The sequence below is a fragment of the Sapajus apella genome, unplaced genomic scaffold, assembly GCF_009761245.1.
Source record: "Sapajus apella isolate SASKATOON/1434 unplaced genomic scaffold, GSC_monkey_1.0 scaffold25, whole genome shotgun sequence".
NCBI classification, from domain to species: Eukaryota; Metazoa; Chordata; class Mammalia; order Primates; family Cebidae; genus Sapajus; species Sapajus apella.
In genome coordinates, this window is record NW_022436965.1 from 10,459,382 (window position 1) to 10,477,151 (window position 17,770).

Below are 17,770 nucleotides of genomic sequence, written 5' to 3' on the forward strand. Positions count from 1 at the left end.
CATGCAGATACACTGAGATCACCTCTCAAGATTTTACTTCTAGTTTAGTTAGTTAAAATGTACGACACACTGACTTACCTTTCATTTCTTTTTTTCCTTTTGTGATTTTAGCTGAGTAGAATCCTGGGCCCAAGGAGAAAGGATAGGAAAGCAGTGGAACGCTGACTGTGGAGCCTCCATGTGTTCTCCTGAGTGAGTCTTACTTCTTTCTGGCTAGGGATTTCGGCCCACCACAACCTCCACCTCGTGGTTCAAGCAATTCCCCTGCCTCAGCCTCCCAAGTAGCTGGGATTACAGGCCTGCGCCACCACGCCCAGCCAATTTTGTATTTTTAGTAGAGATGGGGTTTTCCGTGTTGATCAGGCTGGTCTCAAACTCTCAACCTCAGGTGATCCTCCCACCTTGGCCTCCCAAAGTGCTGGGATTATAGGCGTGAGCCACTGCGCCCGGCCCCTTTCCTTTATTCTTTAAGCAGCTGTCTTTTTGGAAAGCCACTGTCAGAAACAAAATCAGACTGCTCCAGAGCCAGTCTCCAGTGAGCAAACCACCAAAATAAGGGGGTGGGGGAGGGACCAGATCTTCTGTCCTTTGTGAGCTGGACACGTTGTATAGTCCCTAAAAGTTACGAGGTTAGCATTGTGGTGGGAGTTGTGTACACTACAGCATGAGTGGAAACAGTTCGATGAACCTGCTGTACTCAAAACAATTGATAAATAGGCTGGTGATGAAGGGCTAAGAATGGAAGACAAATTACGGTACCCCAAAACATGGTATTGACATCATAAACTGGCCAAAATTCTCATGCCCATTACCAGTGCCTCAGGAATAAGTAACCAAGTTTAGGAGCAACAGAGCCCTTCCTGCCCGCACTGTGAGTTTCCTTAACTACCACCCAAGGGACTGGGCTAGTGAAGAAAAAAGTCCTCACATTCAGCACCTTTTGTATTCCCCTGCCAATATCCTTACTCCCATTTGAAGCTCTCGTCTTCTCCGCCCTTCCTTGGTATATAACCCAGGAAGATCTCTTGCCTTTCTCGGCCTGATAAAGCACTTACCACAGGAGATGATTTTGGCAAAGGATTATGACTCTCCTTGATAGCAGAGCTTTGGGTCTCCACTAAAAGACCTTTAATCCCTCCAAGAATCTCACTGGGCATTCTGCCTTGGAGGTACTAACTTTCTGTTTTAAGTGGGTAGACCTCAGCGCACAAAGCAGGCCTAGGACTTAGGTTAAGTCACAGCAACCTGGTGGCAGCATTAGAGAACTCAGAGGTCCAGAGTCTAACCTCCTTTTTTGTACCTAACCAAGTTGTTCTGTGTAGTGCTTTTTTTTTTTTTTTTTTTTAAGTTTTATCTGTCCAGGAAAGGAGAAAAAACAAAAGGGGAGAGGGAAACATCACATACATGATAAGCTGGTAGAGAAGTTGGCACTGCCACTAAGGAGTCTCAGAATATTTCCTTGCCCCATGGCCCCAAGTATTCCAGGATAACTGGTAGCTAAACATGTGATAAATAAGATTTCCTGACGAGACTCTATCAGCACCATCCAACAGAGCCATCTGCAATGAATGTTTTATATCACTGTTGCCCAAATACCGTAGCCACTAGTCACATGAAACTGTTGAGCACTTAAAATGTGTCTAGTGTAAGGAACTAAACTTTTAGTTTTATTAATCAATTTAAATAGCCATGTGTGGCTAGTAGCTACCCTACTGGACAGTGCCACTGCTTTGGATCTTCTCAGCCAAACAGAACTGATGACTAATGGGGAAAAGAAGTACCCTGCAGTTTTTCCACAGTGGAATCCCAGCTGTAAAGAAATGCTATGACTTTTTTTTTTAATGTAATGAAAAAGTCTGTTGCTGTTTCCATTCCAGCTAAACTTAGGGTCTGCACACTGATAAAGCCTCCTGCTGAGAAAAAAACCTAAATGGAGATTTTCCTAGAAAATGTTTGTCCAGGAGCCCTGATGACTCTGATGAGGTGTTTCTGTTCCTCTGTAAATATAGACACTTGCATGTACTTTCTCTGGAAAGAAAAATGTATAAGTGTGAAGGACTTTTAAAATGCTACTGGACAGGCCGGGCACGGTGGCTCACTCCTGTAATTCCAGCACTTTGGGAGGTCCAGGTGGGTGGATCACTTGAAGTCAGGAGTTAAATCAGCCTGGCCAATATGGCGAAACCCCCTCTCTACTAAAAATACAAAAAATTAGCCAGGCATGGTGGCGCATGCCTATAATCCCACCTACTCTGGAGGCTGAGGGACAAAAATCACTTGAACTCAGGAAGCAGAGGTTGCAGTGAGCTGAGATCACACCACTGCACTCCAGCCTGGGCAACCGAGCAAGACTTTTATCAAAAAGTAAGATAAAATGCGACTGAACAAACAGTAATTAAAAATTATATGGTCAACATTTGTTCAGCTCATTTCCTAAGTTTGAGGACAGAGGACTGTGCCCAGGAAGTGGCTATTAGAAAAACCAGGGAACTTCTCCTGATCAATCCTTTATTGAGTGGTTCTGGTATTTCATGGCTCTAAGTATAATAGTTCTGGCATTCAGAGTTATATTTTTGGTTTCCTTCTGATGGTAAAAAAAGACCCCATATCACTCAGTTTTTATTCTATTTATGTCAAGAGAAAAAATTGCCAGCAAACCAAATGAAAAGCAAGACACATCAGCATCTAAAGAATTTCCATATTTATTTTACATAATGTTACCGTATACATCTCATGCCAACACACAGGAGGCATATACAAACAAACGCACCAGCTTCTGTTTTCCAAAGAAGTCACATGGCAATAAATAAGGATAGGTGGGTCCTTTTTTTTTTTTCCGTTTTTTTTTTTTTTTTTTTTTCTCCAGGAAATGAGACTTCATTTCTCTTTAACTGTACAAAATTTACACTGTGAAGGATGAGGGCAACAATCCAGAGCTGAGGGGATCTGGGGCTTTGAGGTCTGACTGCAAGCTCAGAGCAACTTCTGGAATCCCACAGCCCTGAACCTGCTTGTTTGGCCGAACACAGTCCTCAAGTGGGAAAGTTGGTGTGATTCTTGCCTCTTGGTGAGCAACAGATGAGAGAGGGGGTGTCCTTCCTCTGTTCACCTGTGCTCCGCCTCCCTAAGCAAAGGAATGCTTGGTGTACCTCCCAAACCTGCAGCTTTCTCCTCACCAGAGCTAGCAGCATGAAACTGTGCTTTTAGTGTGGTCCTACCAAGCAGAGTGTGGATGGAATGACTTTGCTGAGCTCTCTCTTTTTGGCTCCAGTCACTGTGTTTAGAGCAGTTGGAGCAACTACTGCAAAAAGGGCCAATTGACCAATCCAAGAAAGAGAGAGCCAGTGATGTGCTTTTTATTTAGCTTTCAGCATGCCCAGAGCCCTTCAGCAGCAGGCAATAAAACAAAACTCATTTCCACTTAATTGAATTTTTCTTCATCTCACGGTTTCCAATTTTTAAAGTGCAATGTTTAAAAATGAGCCTCCTCAGGCCCTCCAGACCCTGCGGGCTACGGTCATTATTTTCATGGTTATGACCAAGTTGTCGGTCGTGGCATGTGAGAGTAGGTTCCAGAGAGTGGACTGTCATACAGCACACAGCTTTTCTAATTGGAAGCCTTGAACCCCCCCCCCCATAAGGAGGCAGTTTGCAATCACCAGCTTGAGCTTCAGAGATGGGAATGTCTTTTGTTTTACAGACTTCTTACACTTCCTTGCAAAGTGAACTTAATGATGAAGATCTAACAGCCAGATTACCTTACTAGGTTTCCTGTTTTACACTGGCCAAGAAAAAAAATTTTAAGGACACTGCCAAATGCTTTTCTTGAGTCTTAATTTTTTCTTCTTTCCCTGATGTTTCACAGTATTCATTTGCAGGAACAATGGCAGCAATATGATAGTTGATTTTTATTTTACATTATATTCATAACTGTCAGATGAGACAAGAAAGAGAAAGCACAAAGACTGAAAGGAATTTGCCTGAGGTTGCACAGTAAGTCCTTGAAAGGCCAAGAACCCCACTCCCAACAATGTGATTTACCCATTGGGCCAGCTTAGCCCTTAAACCTGGTATTTCCTCCATGGTTTCATTACCTTCCAACAAATACAGATTCCTCCAAAGCCCCTCAGTTTCCATGTTTGCTTATACCAGTTACCACTGGTGAGGTTTTAAATAATTTGGTCCTGGATTCAAGAGCTTCCTACTCTAAAATTGGCCAGCCATGCACTGCAGATAATGGTTGCTAGTTAATTGCTGTCTTAGAGCCAAAGACAGGTCAAAATATTGTGAATGCCTCTAGAAGGTCTCATTTCATTTTTAAAATTCATCCATACATTTTAGCAAGGGGAAAACAGCTACCATGTAGCACGTTATACCCCATAATAGAACTTCCAAGCAACAGAGGAGTGCCTCCAAGAGAAGCTAAAGGTAATGAATGCCCTGCTTTTCTCCATTTCCAAACTCCAGAAGAGCCAAGGAACAGTCTTGTCATGCAGAGGCTCATTAGTGGCACCGGCCCACCCATAATGCTAACTCCACCTGCAAAAATCTTAGACCTACCGTGACTGTGCTTCTAAACAGGCAACAATGTTTGCTGCATTCTGGGGAGGTGGCTCTGGAAAACATAAAGCTCTCCTGGTTTTCAGGCCAGTGCTCTCAAGGGTTCTTCCAGCTACCCAGCCCTACTGATGCCAAAGAACTCTTGATCTCGTTAACTGTTCACTGAGTTCCTCAAGAGATTTATTATACTAGTATAAATGAGTAAGGCCTCTCCTTCTTCCACTACTGAACTGGGAATTAGTGTGATTAACTTACAGAAACAAAGACTGATAAACTTAGAGTGATCTTAAACAGTGCTACACAGAGGAGGATGCCCCCTCTCTAAAGAGCCTGCTCTCCCCCACACTATACTCACCAAAAACATCAAGTGCCCCTGAAATCCATGACTTGGTCAGCCAAATAGTCAACCTGCAACATTGATCTGAGCGGGCAGCTTTTCAACTGGCTCACTGCCCAGCAGAGCCTTTTCTCCTGTGTATTTTGAGCAGCCTGCTAAGACATGTGTATTTAAAAAGCCATCCTCCAAAAGACAATTGCATTTTCTTTTCCTCACGTGGCTTGTTATCTTGCATTTGTGTCTTCCTCCCCACCCCAATGTTCACATGATTGCCGAATTCCCAATAGCACAGAATTGGCTAGGCTTAACACACCATCATCCATAAACATGGAACCTCAAGAAAAGCATCTACATTTGCAGACTCCTCAAGCAAAAATCATGACCACTGCAGCACACCAAAAAACAAGGGTACGCTATAAAATTGGTCAGAGAAGAGGTGGCCCAAAGGCTGATCCCAGAATTTACTATTTGAAAGAAGCTTAAATGAACTCAGTTTCGTCCTGGAAGGAGGCTTAGAAAAGATGCAGCAGCCCAAGAGGAACTGTGTATTCTTCCTTTAGTCTGCCTACGACATGCCTAAATCTGTGCAGTCCTCAAAAGGTGACCAACCATTCACAGAAGGAAGGGTCCTTAGGGTCTCTGGCCCCATCACTTCATGTGATAGAAAGGCAGTGCCTTCTCACCCTTTTCCACTCTGCTGATCTCATTTAAGAGAATGGGAGGCCAGAAGAAGCAAACCACAGCTTTCCAGAGGGACAGGAATGAATCCCAGCTGGCTAAATTCCAGTTTGCAAATGGAGAGCTTCCTGATGGCAGATGGGTGTACCCAGTGGGGGCTGAAGCACCATTCAGAACAGTGTTTCCCACAGCAGTGCACTGTCGCAGAAGTGGCAACTGGTAAAGCAGGGGTTGGCCTTGCCCTGGCCTCAGGCTTGGTGATGTGCTACTGCAAACCTGCACAACAGGAGTCCCTGCACCAGCACTGGCTAGCGAGCTCTGGCTTTCTGACCATGGAACTGCAGCCCAAAGCATGGCAGGTGTCCAGCCAGCAATCCAGAGAGATGCAGCCCAAGGACCACTTAGAACCCTTTGGACAATTTTAGGGCTGCTCCCCAAATTATTCTTCCCAACCAACATAGGCCAAAAAACCATTGCTGGTTCCTGGAAACGACCAAAACTGTCCTCCAATTGAGTCAGCCAGGACAGCAGAGAAAGCTTTCATTATTAAGGAGACGGGTAGACTTGCAAGCTCATCTAAACCAACTCCCTCAAAACAGACTCCAAATGTTTCACCCCAATAGGATGGGGAACTCTGGAAGACTGGCATTTGCTGATACGGCTGAACAGACTGCAGGTGTGGAATCCAAATGTGTCTACAAATGTTCACTGATTGTCATTCTCTTCTCCCCACATTTTAGTTTTGCTCATTTTGTAGCCCACAGCCTGTCTTGTGGAATAAATAATACAAGCAAATGAAGAAGGCACACTGTGCACCAAGGGGACTCATCAGGCAGTCTGCAGCGGTGCCCCAGGGCCACTCAGCTCAGCCTCAGTCACCTGCAATGAAAACCACCTCTTGCCATCAGAGTCAGCGATACATATGGGACTTAAAAACCAAAACAAACTCATATTCTCTGCTTTGTAGGAAAGAATTCATATTTTCACAGCAAAAAAAAGGGGGGGACGTGTTTTTAATATCAAACTGTGGCCATCGAAGTGTTCACTGACCTTTAGTAACTGACCTTTTCATTTTGAGATATAGGTTCAATAAGGGTAGTCCAGAAATCACTTCTATTTTACTCAAGGGCTGTGAGGCCTCCACCCGCAGGAATCTCAGTTCTGGTGAAGCAGCGTTTTGGGAGGCATTGTGTGAAACACACCAGTTGGAGCAAAGTTCCCAAAGGCCAGAGGGGCCTATCACAGTCACCTTGTGCTGCCAAAGCACTGAGCAGCCAAGCCCATAAGCAGAACAGGAGGGGAGAGACCCAACAAGCCAGCGTCCCTAGAGCTCTAGGCCATTACCCGCTGTGCTGTGTTCTGAGATAAGGCTGCTCTCCCGCTGCTTCCCCAGGAAAACAGCGCCCTAGCGTGATCTCACAGCCTTCTAGGAATCAGCGGAGGACTTCCATTGAAAATAATGGAAATTCACATTGGCGTACTTTTGATCCTTAAAAGGCAAGTCTCTTTTGATCCTTGAAGATATTCTCTCAAGCCAGGAGGACAGATAGGGTGGGGAGGAGAGAAGTTTAAAAAGGAGGATGATCCATTTCATCGAGCCAAGAGGCTGGGCTAGTTGGAAAGTCAGGATAGCCTACACTGCTTCCTGTGGAGATGTCAGAGGTGGGTCCCCCAGCCATGGTTCTCAGCGTCTGGCTTACTCCCTGCCCTGCATGCGCAATGATGCCCAAATTACTGTCCACCGTGTAATCCAGCCCATTGAGCAAAGGAGCGTGGGATGGCAGGGACGATATGGAGGATGGAGACTGGGGGATTCCATAGGGGCTCCCATCCCTCAAGTCCTGATAGGATTGTCCTGTCCCGTCCATGGAGAAGCTCCCATTCATTAACTGTCCGCCTGTAACGTCCCCCACGTTGCCATACATCCTATTGGTGTGGCCAAGTTCTGAGAGAATCTGATCCTCTGTGGACAAAAGAACGGAGATTTATTGTCAGCTACCAGGACTCCGATGGTCCCCTGCTCTTCACAACCTAGGAATACACTTGACCAGGAAGATGCCCAAGGACGGCAGCAGCCTTGCAGCCAAGCACAGGTCAGACACACTGATATGGCAGCCTGACATCCAGAGGCCAACCCAGGTCAAGGAGAAAAACGAGACACCTGCAAAGACTAAACCCCCAGGTCCCAGAGGGATGGACAAATGTGTGCTGAGCTTGTTGGTCCCAAGTGGCTCATGTGATAATACCCCGAGGATGCCGCCTAAGACTGGGTGGGGCAGATGTTCTCCACATCACAAATGGAAACCACTTGCTGGTAAGATTTACTCTGAAAGCTTTCAAGCTGAAAAAGGGCTTGGTTTAGTTGGTTGGGAAGCAAGCAGGCCCGTATGGTCAGGGCAGCTGAGGACGACTCTTAGACATCTGTACAAAACCCTTCTGGCCCTATCTGGAAGAGAGGTTCAGCATCAGAGGACTTGGTTTCTGTCTGTATTCAATAAGCTCTTCATTAGGGACAAAAAGAATTGACTTGATTAAGGCAAATGGACCTTCTTGTTTCTTGAAGAATTTCATTAAGGGGATCTAATGGAATCTCTGCCATTTGAAAGAATTCATCCCTCCAACAGAGGTGAGCAGTTTTAGTCTCAGGAAATAAACAATTATATAATTACCCAGAGAGACCAATGAGAGGTCAGCTCAGGGACCCGCCTGTATCCAACAGAAATGAGCTTAACAATCCTGTATGTTCTAGGTGGTGACTTCAGCAGCCCAGATGAGATTAAGTGGCTTTCCACATCCCGCCGAGAAGCCTAGAAGGTGAGCATTAGACCCATGAGCTCTCCCCAGGGCCCCACAGCTCGGTGTTCTGAGAGGAGGCTGACCTCTAGGCCTCAGCTGACCTCTGGGGTGAACTACTGTCCTCCCAGGGTATCATGGTCCTGGCAAGCAACTTGTTCCATCCTCTGTCCCACAAACTTCTTTTTTCTATTTCCACCTGGGCCTAATGCACCAATCCTTAAATAAGGCCTCCCCAGTCTAGGCTTCAACACCGTATCCCTTCTGAGGCCTGCCCCTGTTCCCCTCATGAAAAGGAATGCTGGGGGAAGCTCATGCTCTTTAAAGGGAACAGGAAGGCAAAGGCTCCGCTGTCAAAGGGCCATGAGTCAGCCTTTTGCCCATACCTGTCATATGACCAGGCCTCTGCAGGAGCCACAGGCTCCCTGTAGGAACAATCAGGCCTTCCAGGTATACAGACGTGCCACGCTTTCCCCAAGCACATCCACAGTCAGTTGTGTTCATCGATCCCTGCTACGCAGTGAGATGGGCAAAGATGTGGTATTCCCCATGGGAATGGGGCTCAAGAGAAGTGATAGATTTGACAGAGCCGCACTGGAAAGCAGGTCTCTGATTGCCAGTTCGGTACTCTTCCCTTCCCCCCACCCAACCCCGGCAGAAGACCTTCCACATCTGAGAACTCAGTAACTGAGAACACTTATTCTTTGCAAACAACCTGAGGATTCACAACACGCAGTAATTTGTAATTTTGCTGATGCACGAATTTGAATATAGCGCATGCTGCAAAGCTTGTGTGCAGGGACCGGATGAAGTGAGTGGTGGGGGAAGGGGTTTCCGAAGTGAAGCCAGTTCCCCATCTCACATGCACTCACAACTCTGATTTCCCAGGAAAAAGGGCCTGTGGAGCGTGTCCTCCCCACTACCCGGACTGGAGGAATGGCTGGCTCTAGGGGACTTTGGGAGTAGGCCAGTGTCCCAGCAAAGGGGAAGAGGCAGGAAAGGGGCTAGGGGCACAAGGCTGGGACCAGGTCATCTGTTCACAGCTGTGTGGGCTGATTAGGGGGAGGTCGTGGGGCCACAGAACAGGGCCTGGCCCAGTCCCAGCTTCCAGTCCAGACCTCAGCAATCTTGTTTCCTACTCCTGTCACGTGGTAAAGGGCCACTACCATTTCCCCCCCACCTTCACTGCAATTCTTGAGGAAAAGCCCGTGTTCAGGAGGGAGTTGCCAAGGCCTCAAGAAAGATCCCTCCTGAGTGCCAGGGATTACGGATTCCCAGGGGACGTTCCTAAGGCCTCGGCCTGGCCCCTCCAGCCCTGCTCACCTCGGAAGCTCAGCTCACTGTCACTAACCCCACAGTCCTCTGCAGAGCTCTCCTTCTCCTGCTTGCTGCCTCCCCGGCTCCTCTTGACGCTCTTATAGAACTGCCCCCAGCGGTGCCGCCCCGCGTCCTTCTTCAGGCGTTTCTCTTTGGCCCTTCTGTTCTGAAACCAAACCTGCCACACAAGCACAAGGGACATGCTCGGGGGGGTCCACCATGAATCCAAAGCCCCCAGGACCCCCAAGGTGGGCGGCTGGAAGTGGACTGAAGCCAGAATGGAGCACCGGTCTGGTAGTACAATGCGTCCCGACCCCTTCTCCCTGGCCTCAGAACTCTGCCTTCAGTTCTGGCAAAAGTCCTGGGGTTGTGGCCCTGAGCCCAACCACCAGTGAGGTGATGTCACTCATGCTCCCTGCCTAGGACACCTTCCACCCCTGTCCCAGGCCTGGGATCCCCCGAGGGCACGGGAGTGCTGGCATCTCACCTGTACGACCCTCATGTCCAGGCCTGTCTCTGAGGACAGCTGCTCTCTCACGTGCCGGGCAGGCTTGGGGGAGTTCTTGTATGCATTCTTTAATGTCTCCAGCTGCTTGGCTGTGATGGTGGTCCGCGGCCGCTTAGCTCCAGCCTCTGAGTCATCTGCATGGAAAAACCACTGCTTACTAGGTTCAGCCTATCTGCAGCAGCTACGCCTCGTTCCCCACCCTCCTTCCTTCCTTTCTGCACCTGAGCCTGCCTGCTGTAGGCAGGGCAGTGGGAGGCACAGGGGACAGAGTGGAGAGGTTCCCCACTCCCGCGGCAGCGACTCCTGCACCACAGGCCTTCCCAAGCCACTGAAAAGAGAAGACCACAGTCCTCTCTCTGCTCAGCTCCCTGCCTCTCCCCTCCCATGCCAGCCCAGCTGCACAGAAGTCCCATCAGATTGAATGAATGTACCCACTTCCACACATGTCCCTGCCATGACAAACACTCTGCTCGCACATCCTTGTGAGATATTGCCAGAGCTGTGAAGGGGAACAGCCAGGGTGAAATCTGCGTTCAAAGCCACCCGGAAGCCCTCCCCTCTGTCTCATCAGGAGTCTCCCATTTCCCCACAGCCGTCTCCCATTTCCCCACAGCCGCGTGCCTTTGCTCTGGCGTCACTGGGCTCACAGCCAGGGATGAGTTCGCACACCTAGTAGTGTCTAAGCAGGTTTCTAAACTATGGGTGAGAACCCACTCGTGGACTGTAAAGTCAACTTAGTGGATCAAAACTAAAAGAGGAACTCAGATGAAGAGAAGAAGAAAATAATAGAATAGCAGGATCGCTTCATGAACCTTGTTTACTTTTTAGTGTATGAATGTGTATACTGAGATGGAACGTACAGTGAGTGTTTTTACTGTGAATCGTCAAAATTTTTTGGAAAACACTGATCTAAAGAACGTGCAGGGCAACACACTGATCAACACAAAGTGCTCAACAGAATTTGAGCAAAAAGCTCAAGTTCCTGTTAAAGTCTGGTTGGTTCCATTTCGCGTCAGGCAGAGAGAAGTGCGGGTGTGTCCGGTGGCACGGGTGTGTCCGGTGGCACAGGTAAGTGGAAAGGTTTGTTTCTTCTCCCCGCACCCAGCTCTCTGCACGGTGCCCCTGGAGCACACAAAGAATAGAGTCGGCAGCTGGCTTGGGCCGCTCTGCTCTCTGCCTGCTCACCTGTATGTCCCTTAGTGTCTCTGTGACATTCCTGACTTCCTCCCTGCCTCTGCTCTGTTCTTTCCATTCAAGAAATCCCTCTCTGAGGAACAGTAACAGCCGATGTGTTAGCACCTACCATGTACTGGTGTTGACTAAGGACTTTCTATGCATTCGGTCCTCACCGTCGACAGGGCTCTCCCTGGCGTCAGCAGACCTGGCTTCAATGTTCTTGCTGAGTGAGTGACTTGGGCCAGGAACACACCTCCCCTTGGAAGCCCAGGGTACAACACGGCCTGCCCTGGTCTTGGCAGGCACTAAAGGAGTGAAGCAGCTGTGTGCCCAGGACATGCGCGCACACGGTGAGGGGACGTGCCCCGTGCCTTCCCTTCTCGGGCTGTTTTCTCGCGTGGTCACTCCTCCTGGAACTGCTGTGGCCCAACTCCCTCCCTGAAGCCCTGGACCTGAAGGGAAGGGATTCTGGAGCTCCTGCCACAGAGACCACACTACTCAGAGAGTCAGTCCAAAAGACAAAGGGAAACCTCCAAAATTCCTTCCTTTTCATTCTGAGGAGTCAGTCCCTTCTGTGCATGTTGGTAGAGTCTAGACAGGAGCATCTGATGCAGCTTTGAATTATGCAAATGGGAAATTGTGCCCTATATAGTCCTCATATAGAATATGTGAAATAATGCAATCACCAAAAATGTTTTCATTCCTTGAGAATCAATTTCAAAATAGCTTGGCCTGGGGAATCACAAATTTTTTGCCACAGCCGGATGACAGCGCCACTGGGATATACCCATCATCCTGGGTGGTGGCCTGTTGGTTCTGCACTGCTGCTCACACGCACGGGACTTTCTTCTTGCAATGATGGGGACTAATATGCTGTTATTTTAACATTCACTGTTATTATAATTTAAAATCTTTTTTATATCCTATAACAATGTCATCCAAGTATTCATTAAGTAGCAGTGGCAGTGCTCGTGCTGAAAAATGTACCCAAAAATCAATAACTTTGGTACGGAAGTTAAATGTGATAAAACACTCTGAGGAAGGCCAAGCGAGACCACGATACCCGGGGCTGTTAATTTAGGAGAGAGCGTTCTGCAAGGTATTCAAGATAATGCTGCGAAAATAACAAGTGGCATTAAGGTAAAGATACACTTCACTGGTTATGGATTTATGTGCTCTCAGAATGTACCACCCCCCACACACACTCTACATTAATTCCTATGGGAAAATTAGTCTTAAAATATGTTAGTTTTGAATGATGCAGGGTCTCCTAGAACTTGTCCCTGGCATAAAACACAACCTCATTATATTGAAAATGCAAATATCCAGGGAGATGGAACAAGTGAACAAAATCATTCACACTAAGGTGCAACTAACTGCCATTAGGTCCTTGGTTTAGCTAACGGGAGGGAACTATAAGCCTGAAGGAGGGTGGAGAGTAGCAAGGAGGAATTAAAACAACCTGAAAAGACAGCCACACATTCTGCAGTGGACAGGTCCCCTGCTGCTCCGAGGGCCACTGATTGCCGAGGATGGAGAGCCCTGCCTCGCTGACAGTAGTGGTGGGTCGGGGGGAAGGACCTGGGGAACAGGCCAGAGACACTGTATAACCTTCGTCTGCTTAAAACCTCAAGTGCACCTCGCTTTCCTGTTTACACTTCTCTTCCACGTTGGTCTCACTCTTACTTGACGTCCCATTTCACAAGCCTCATCCTATATAAACCTCAGGAAACAGCCCTATTTGGCAGATGCTATGATTTCCCCATAGAGCTGAGAAGCCGAGGCTCAGCCAGTTCATGCCGTATTAGTATCTCTAGTGAACGGCACCAGACTTCCAAAGGTGTCTTGGTATCTCAGAGTCCACCTGCTGTGGTGGTTCATCCCTGACAAACCACCCTAATCTTCAATGACATCACAGCTGACTCCAAGGCACTAGCATGGAGTGAGTTTTAAGACACCAGAGCAGATTAGTACATTCAGGCGAAGAGCCTTGGGATGGGTCTACAGAGGCCCCAGGTCTCTGGAGGAAGGAGGTCAAAGGCCTCTCTCCAATCTGAAAGCTCAGAGCTGTAGGTGCGGGGGGTAGGGGAGGTCCTCAGAGAGACAGGAAGCCCTACACCCTCCTGCCATGGACAGAAGCCAAGCCCAGCTCCAGCTGGCTCACCTAAAGGGCCCTTATGAGTCCCCTCTGCTTCCTCACCATCACAGCCCCCTTATGTTTTATACTGTGTTCATTGAACAAAAAACTAATTACTCCACGTATTGATCAGATCTGTATAATACACGTGTACGGGTCCAGAAAAGATCTAGAAGGAGATACATGAAATTGTTGCTGATTTTTTTCCTCTCTCATCAAGCCCAGAGCTACCAACAAGAGCCATATTGCACAATAACACCCTGAGCTGATCAAAATTCTAGTCAAAGGCAAAGGACCTGGATGTTTTGTGTGTTCATGCGTCTATCAGGTTAGGTTTGGCCAAATCCAAATTCAGAGCCAGGGCCTGACCCCCCGGGCCTGTGGGCACAGCTCGGAGTGAGAAGCCAGAGGTAGGGCTGCAGGAGTAAGTGTCGGGCTTAGCCTTGTGAGGGGAGCATGGGGAATGTGTCGGTCTGGGCCCTATCCTGGAAAGCCCCCGGGCTGCGCAAAAGCATGGTGTGCAGGGTGAGAGCCGCTGCTGCTGGGCCAAGCCAGGCCTTTCCAGGTATGGCTGCTAAACGTGGGGCCTGACTTCAGCCATCACCGCGCAGAGCTCCTGCTGCCACCACGGACAGGGGCCCTGGAGCGGTTGTGAAGGCGGTGGGGGGAGCTATGTTGCTGAGATGGAGCCTCCCTGAATCTGGCATGTGTCCTTCCCCTTCACCTAGCAGACTCGCTGGGCACTTGCTGCAGAAACACCAGGAGCCCCTGCCCTGGAAGAGCCCACAGCCTGAGCGGGGAACAGAATACAATTCACTGAAATACCAGACGTGTGAAGAATGCGGAAGCCAGTGCTAGGCTCTCACCAAGGCCCTTTGGGGCAGGGAGTTGCTGAGAGGTCCCTGTGCACTCTCATATGCAGAACTAAGCGGCAGCCCCACGTGTCCACTGCAGACCAAGCTCCCAGTCACCCCTCAGCACCCCAGCCCTGGCCCAGGGAAGGGGGCTGCCGTGATGGTGACAACCAGGTCCTTGGCTGCTTCTGAGCCCACCACGGAAACAGGCAGGCTCTCAGAACCACCACTTGATGAACACTTCCATGAAGCCAGCGAGCACTAATGTCCCGGGAGGTGTTCAGCATTAGCTCATCGTGGAGATCCGGGCTGCTGCTCAGAGGCGGCAGTGCAAGAGTAGGACTCCGAGGGCTGGGCAGGTGGGACACCACGAGAAGGGCGCCTCAGGCAGAGGCCACAGCCCAGAGGCCTGGAGGGGGATTGTGGGGGCCACGCTGCTTACCGTTCTGCTTGGCCGTCTCGTAGTCTTCCTTGCACACCAGCCGCCCGTCCTCCATGAGGTAGAACTCGTCCCCTGTGGCCAGCTGCCGGGTACAGATGATGCAAGCAAAGCAGTGCAGGTGGTAGACAAAGTCCTGGGCCTTGCGGACCACCTGGGTCGGGGGGATACCCTGCTGGCAGGCCGTGCATTTCGTGCCGAAGCGCCTGTCAGGGCAGCAGGAAAGGATTAGGGCACACAAGGCAGGGGATCTGGCTTCCCCCAACTTCCTGGAGCAGCCTCCCTCCTACCCTGCCACTCTGAGAATCGATGGGCATAACCCCCCAGCCACCCAGAGCTTACTGTCTAGTCCACTCTGCCTCCCTCTAGCTTCACTGCTTTGTACCCAGGACTCTCAACCACCAAAGGGGCTGATGAGAACTAGAGACTCCCTTCGGCACCTTTTCCAAAGCTGATACCCCCAGGTTCCAGCTGCTCAACACCCCTCAATTCGCAGGGGCAGCCGGTGGACTTTCTAAGTCCCTCAAAGCAGGCTGTCTCCCCTCCACCTCCCGGCTTCCTCACCCTTACGGTTGATCCCAGAGGACATCCTCACAGGGAACTGTGTGCCACAGACGTGTAGAAAGCACCCAGCAACACCTCACACACTCCTAGGGAGGAAGCCCTGCCTGGCCAGGGAACAGCACGCTCCAGAGAAAACATTTTGTCAGCATAGCAAGGCTCCCTTTAACAGCTGTTCTCCCTCCTTTGCCTCCATCTCTCCCCTCACCTCCATCCTGCACACACAAAAGCCCTCCATGCCTGCCTCCCTCCCCTGGGCACAGTGGTTTGGGGAAGACCCCGGAAGCTGCACTTGTCAGCCCCTACAGCATTCGGGGCAAGGAGTCTGCAGACTGCAGTTTGGAAAATGTGGCTTCAGACCTCTCCTTGCAGACCTCTGCACCTTTCCAGAACAGCACCAAGGCAAGAGGAGCCACCAGCTGCCACCAAGGCAGCTTCTCCCAAGGAAGCCACCCACTGCCACCCCCTGCCAAGGCCAGGAAGGAAGGAGAAATTGACACATTGAAAGTATCGTCCAGTGGCATTGTTTCTACTCCCTTTCCCCATGCTGGTCATAGAGAGAAACAGAGGCACACCAGTGGTCATAGGAGACGAGGGAAACTTGGGGGCTAGCACAGACAGGGACAGTGACAGAGGGTGCCTGGCTACAGGTGAGCCTTCCCCGCTTCAGGAGGGAGGCGGGAGGCATTGGGGAAGCAAGGGCAGAGTTTAAAACAGCAATCAACCTAATTATTCATGACATTTCACACAGCAGAACTTTATCTTCTTCAGGATGAAAGACTTCGCCTAATGGATCTGGGGAAGGTTTGATTTTAATGGTCCTTTTAACTAATGCTTATAAGGCAGCCTGATTTCCCCTGAAAGGACAGTACATATTTCATCCACATTAATACCAAATAAATTAATTATGGTCATGGCTATCATGATGGATCCCAGATTAATGCAGAATGATGGGTCTCTTACGCAGTAATGATACCTGCTGAGGGGGCTACAGGGGCCCGTAACAGGCATGGCCAGCTGCGGCCTGAGACACCCCCCCACCAGGGACATGGCATCCCAGAGAGAAGTGGGGTTCTCTAAGTCTGCATGGGTAACCCTGGAAGTGCCTAGGGTGTGGTTCAGGGGATGCTCTTCTGAGATAGATATAAGAAGGGTATTGGGGTATCAGGGGTCGAGACATGGCTAAGGAGGACCCCAGGCTTCTGAATTCCTGAAATGCCTCTCGGTTTTCAGTTCTTTGGAGTTCTCTGCCTGAGGGTCGGGATAAACCTGTGAACCACCTGCTAAGCTGTTCAAAATTGTGCCTCAGGAGGGGACCTCAGCTTTCATCAGATTCTCAAAGGGATCCAGGACCCAGGAAAGTAGAGTTAGTATTTGTTGAATAAATAGATCAGGAGATAAAGCACCGTACTTTCAGAGGACGTGCACAGAGATGGCTGAATCTGAGGACACAGAACAAAGCACAAAGTTGGCTGTGGATGGTTCTGGACATCCCAGAACACAGGTGAGAACCAGATCCTCCATGACTGCTGTGTAACCATGTCACCTGGATCAAAGAGGAAGGCTGCCAGGCGCCCAGCTCTACCGTGTGTGTGTGTGTGTGTGTGTGTGTGTGTGTGTGTGTGTGTGTGTGTGTGTGTAACAAAGAGAGCCTACATGTGTGTTACTAGAGAGTGTTTTCAGAAGGCCTATACATTTAATATTGAATCCTGGCCAATTTACAAAGCAGGTACTAAAACAAGGCACCGGGCGTGGTGGCTCACTCCTGTAATCCCAGCACTTTGGGAGACTGAGGCAGGAGGATCACTTGAGCCCAGCCTGAGCAATACGGTGAAACCCTGCCTCCACAAAAAAAAATACAAAACATTAGCTGGGTGTGGTGGTATGCATCTGTAGTCCCAGCTACCCGGGAGGCTGAGATGAGAGGATCACCTGAGCCCAGGGAGGTTGAGGCTGCAGTGAGCCGAGATCGTGCCACTGCATTCCAGCCTGGGCAGCAGAGCGAGACCCTGTCTCTAAATTAATTCATTAATTAAAATGAAACAAGGCCTTCATCATGCTTGTTGCAAACCCTCCCCATAAACCACCTAAATCTAGAGGATGTATCCTAATCAGAGATCCAAGGAGAGGAGGGTGAAGGGAGACCCCGGAACAGAGGGGAGACTCTTCAGCAGCCTCCTCCATAGGAGCCACCCTGTCTCCCACTAAAAAGCAGGCAGGGGCTTTCAGTCACCGGAGGCCCAGCTGACACCAGCGCACCAGAGACATGAAAGATAACGGGGGTATAAATTTAATCTACATACCGACAGTGATTCATGCACGAGGGTGGCAAGTGCACGAGAAAAATGAAAAATAAATGGACTTCCTCACCAGCGTTTTTTAGCAATTGAAGCAATTTTCCTGATTGTGG

The 17,770-nt window shown here is 49.4% G+C and overlaps 2 protein-coding genes across 6 annotated transcripts in view; one reads left to right on the forward strand and one right to left on the reverse strand.

Annotated features, from left to right (window-relative positions):
* The window catches only part of ACBD6 (acyl-CoA binding domain containing 6), a 220,859-nt gene extending 208,323 nt beyond the window's left edge, over nt 1-12,536 (forward strand). For 2 of the 5 annotated variants that reach the window (XR_004272771.1, XR_004272772.1), the window contains 3 exons: nt 112-192; nt 1,878-1,999; nt 8,325-9,056. The gene's annotated coding sequence lies outside the window, so the exon portion shown is untranslated. Of the gene's footprint in view, nt 1-111; nt 193-1,877; nt 2,000-8,324 lie in introns of all 5 variants that reach the window. The other 3 variants (XR_004272769.1, XR_004272770.1, XR_004272768.1) reach the window with 3 other exon arrangements.
* The window catches only part of LHX4 (LIM homeobox 4), a 47,017-nt gene continuing 31,933 nt past the window's right edge, over nt 2,687-17,770 (reverse strand). The window contains exons 3-6 of the mRNA XM_032291239.1: nt 14,803-15,005; nt 10,173-10,327; nt 9,692-9,863; nt 2,687-7,538 (exon numbers count right to left, since the gene is read on the reverse strand). Coding sequence (XP_032147130.1) covers nt 7,144-7,538; nt 9,692-9,863; nt 10,173-10,327; nt 14,803-15,005 — 925 coding nt within the window. The 3' untranslated portion in view covers nt 2,687-7,143. The remainder of the gene's footprint in view (nt 7,539-9,691; nt 9,864-10,172; nt 10,328-14,802; nt 15,006-17,770) is intronic.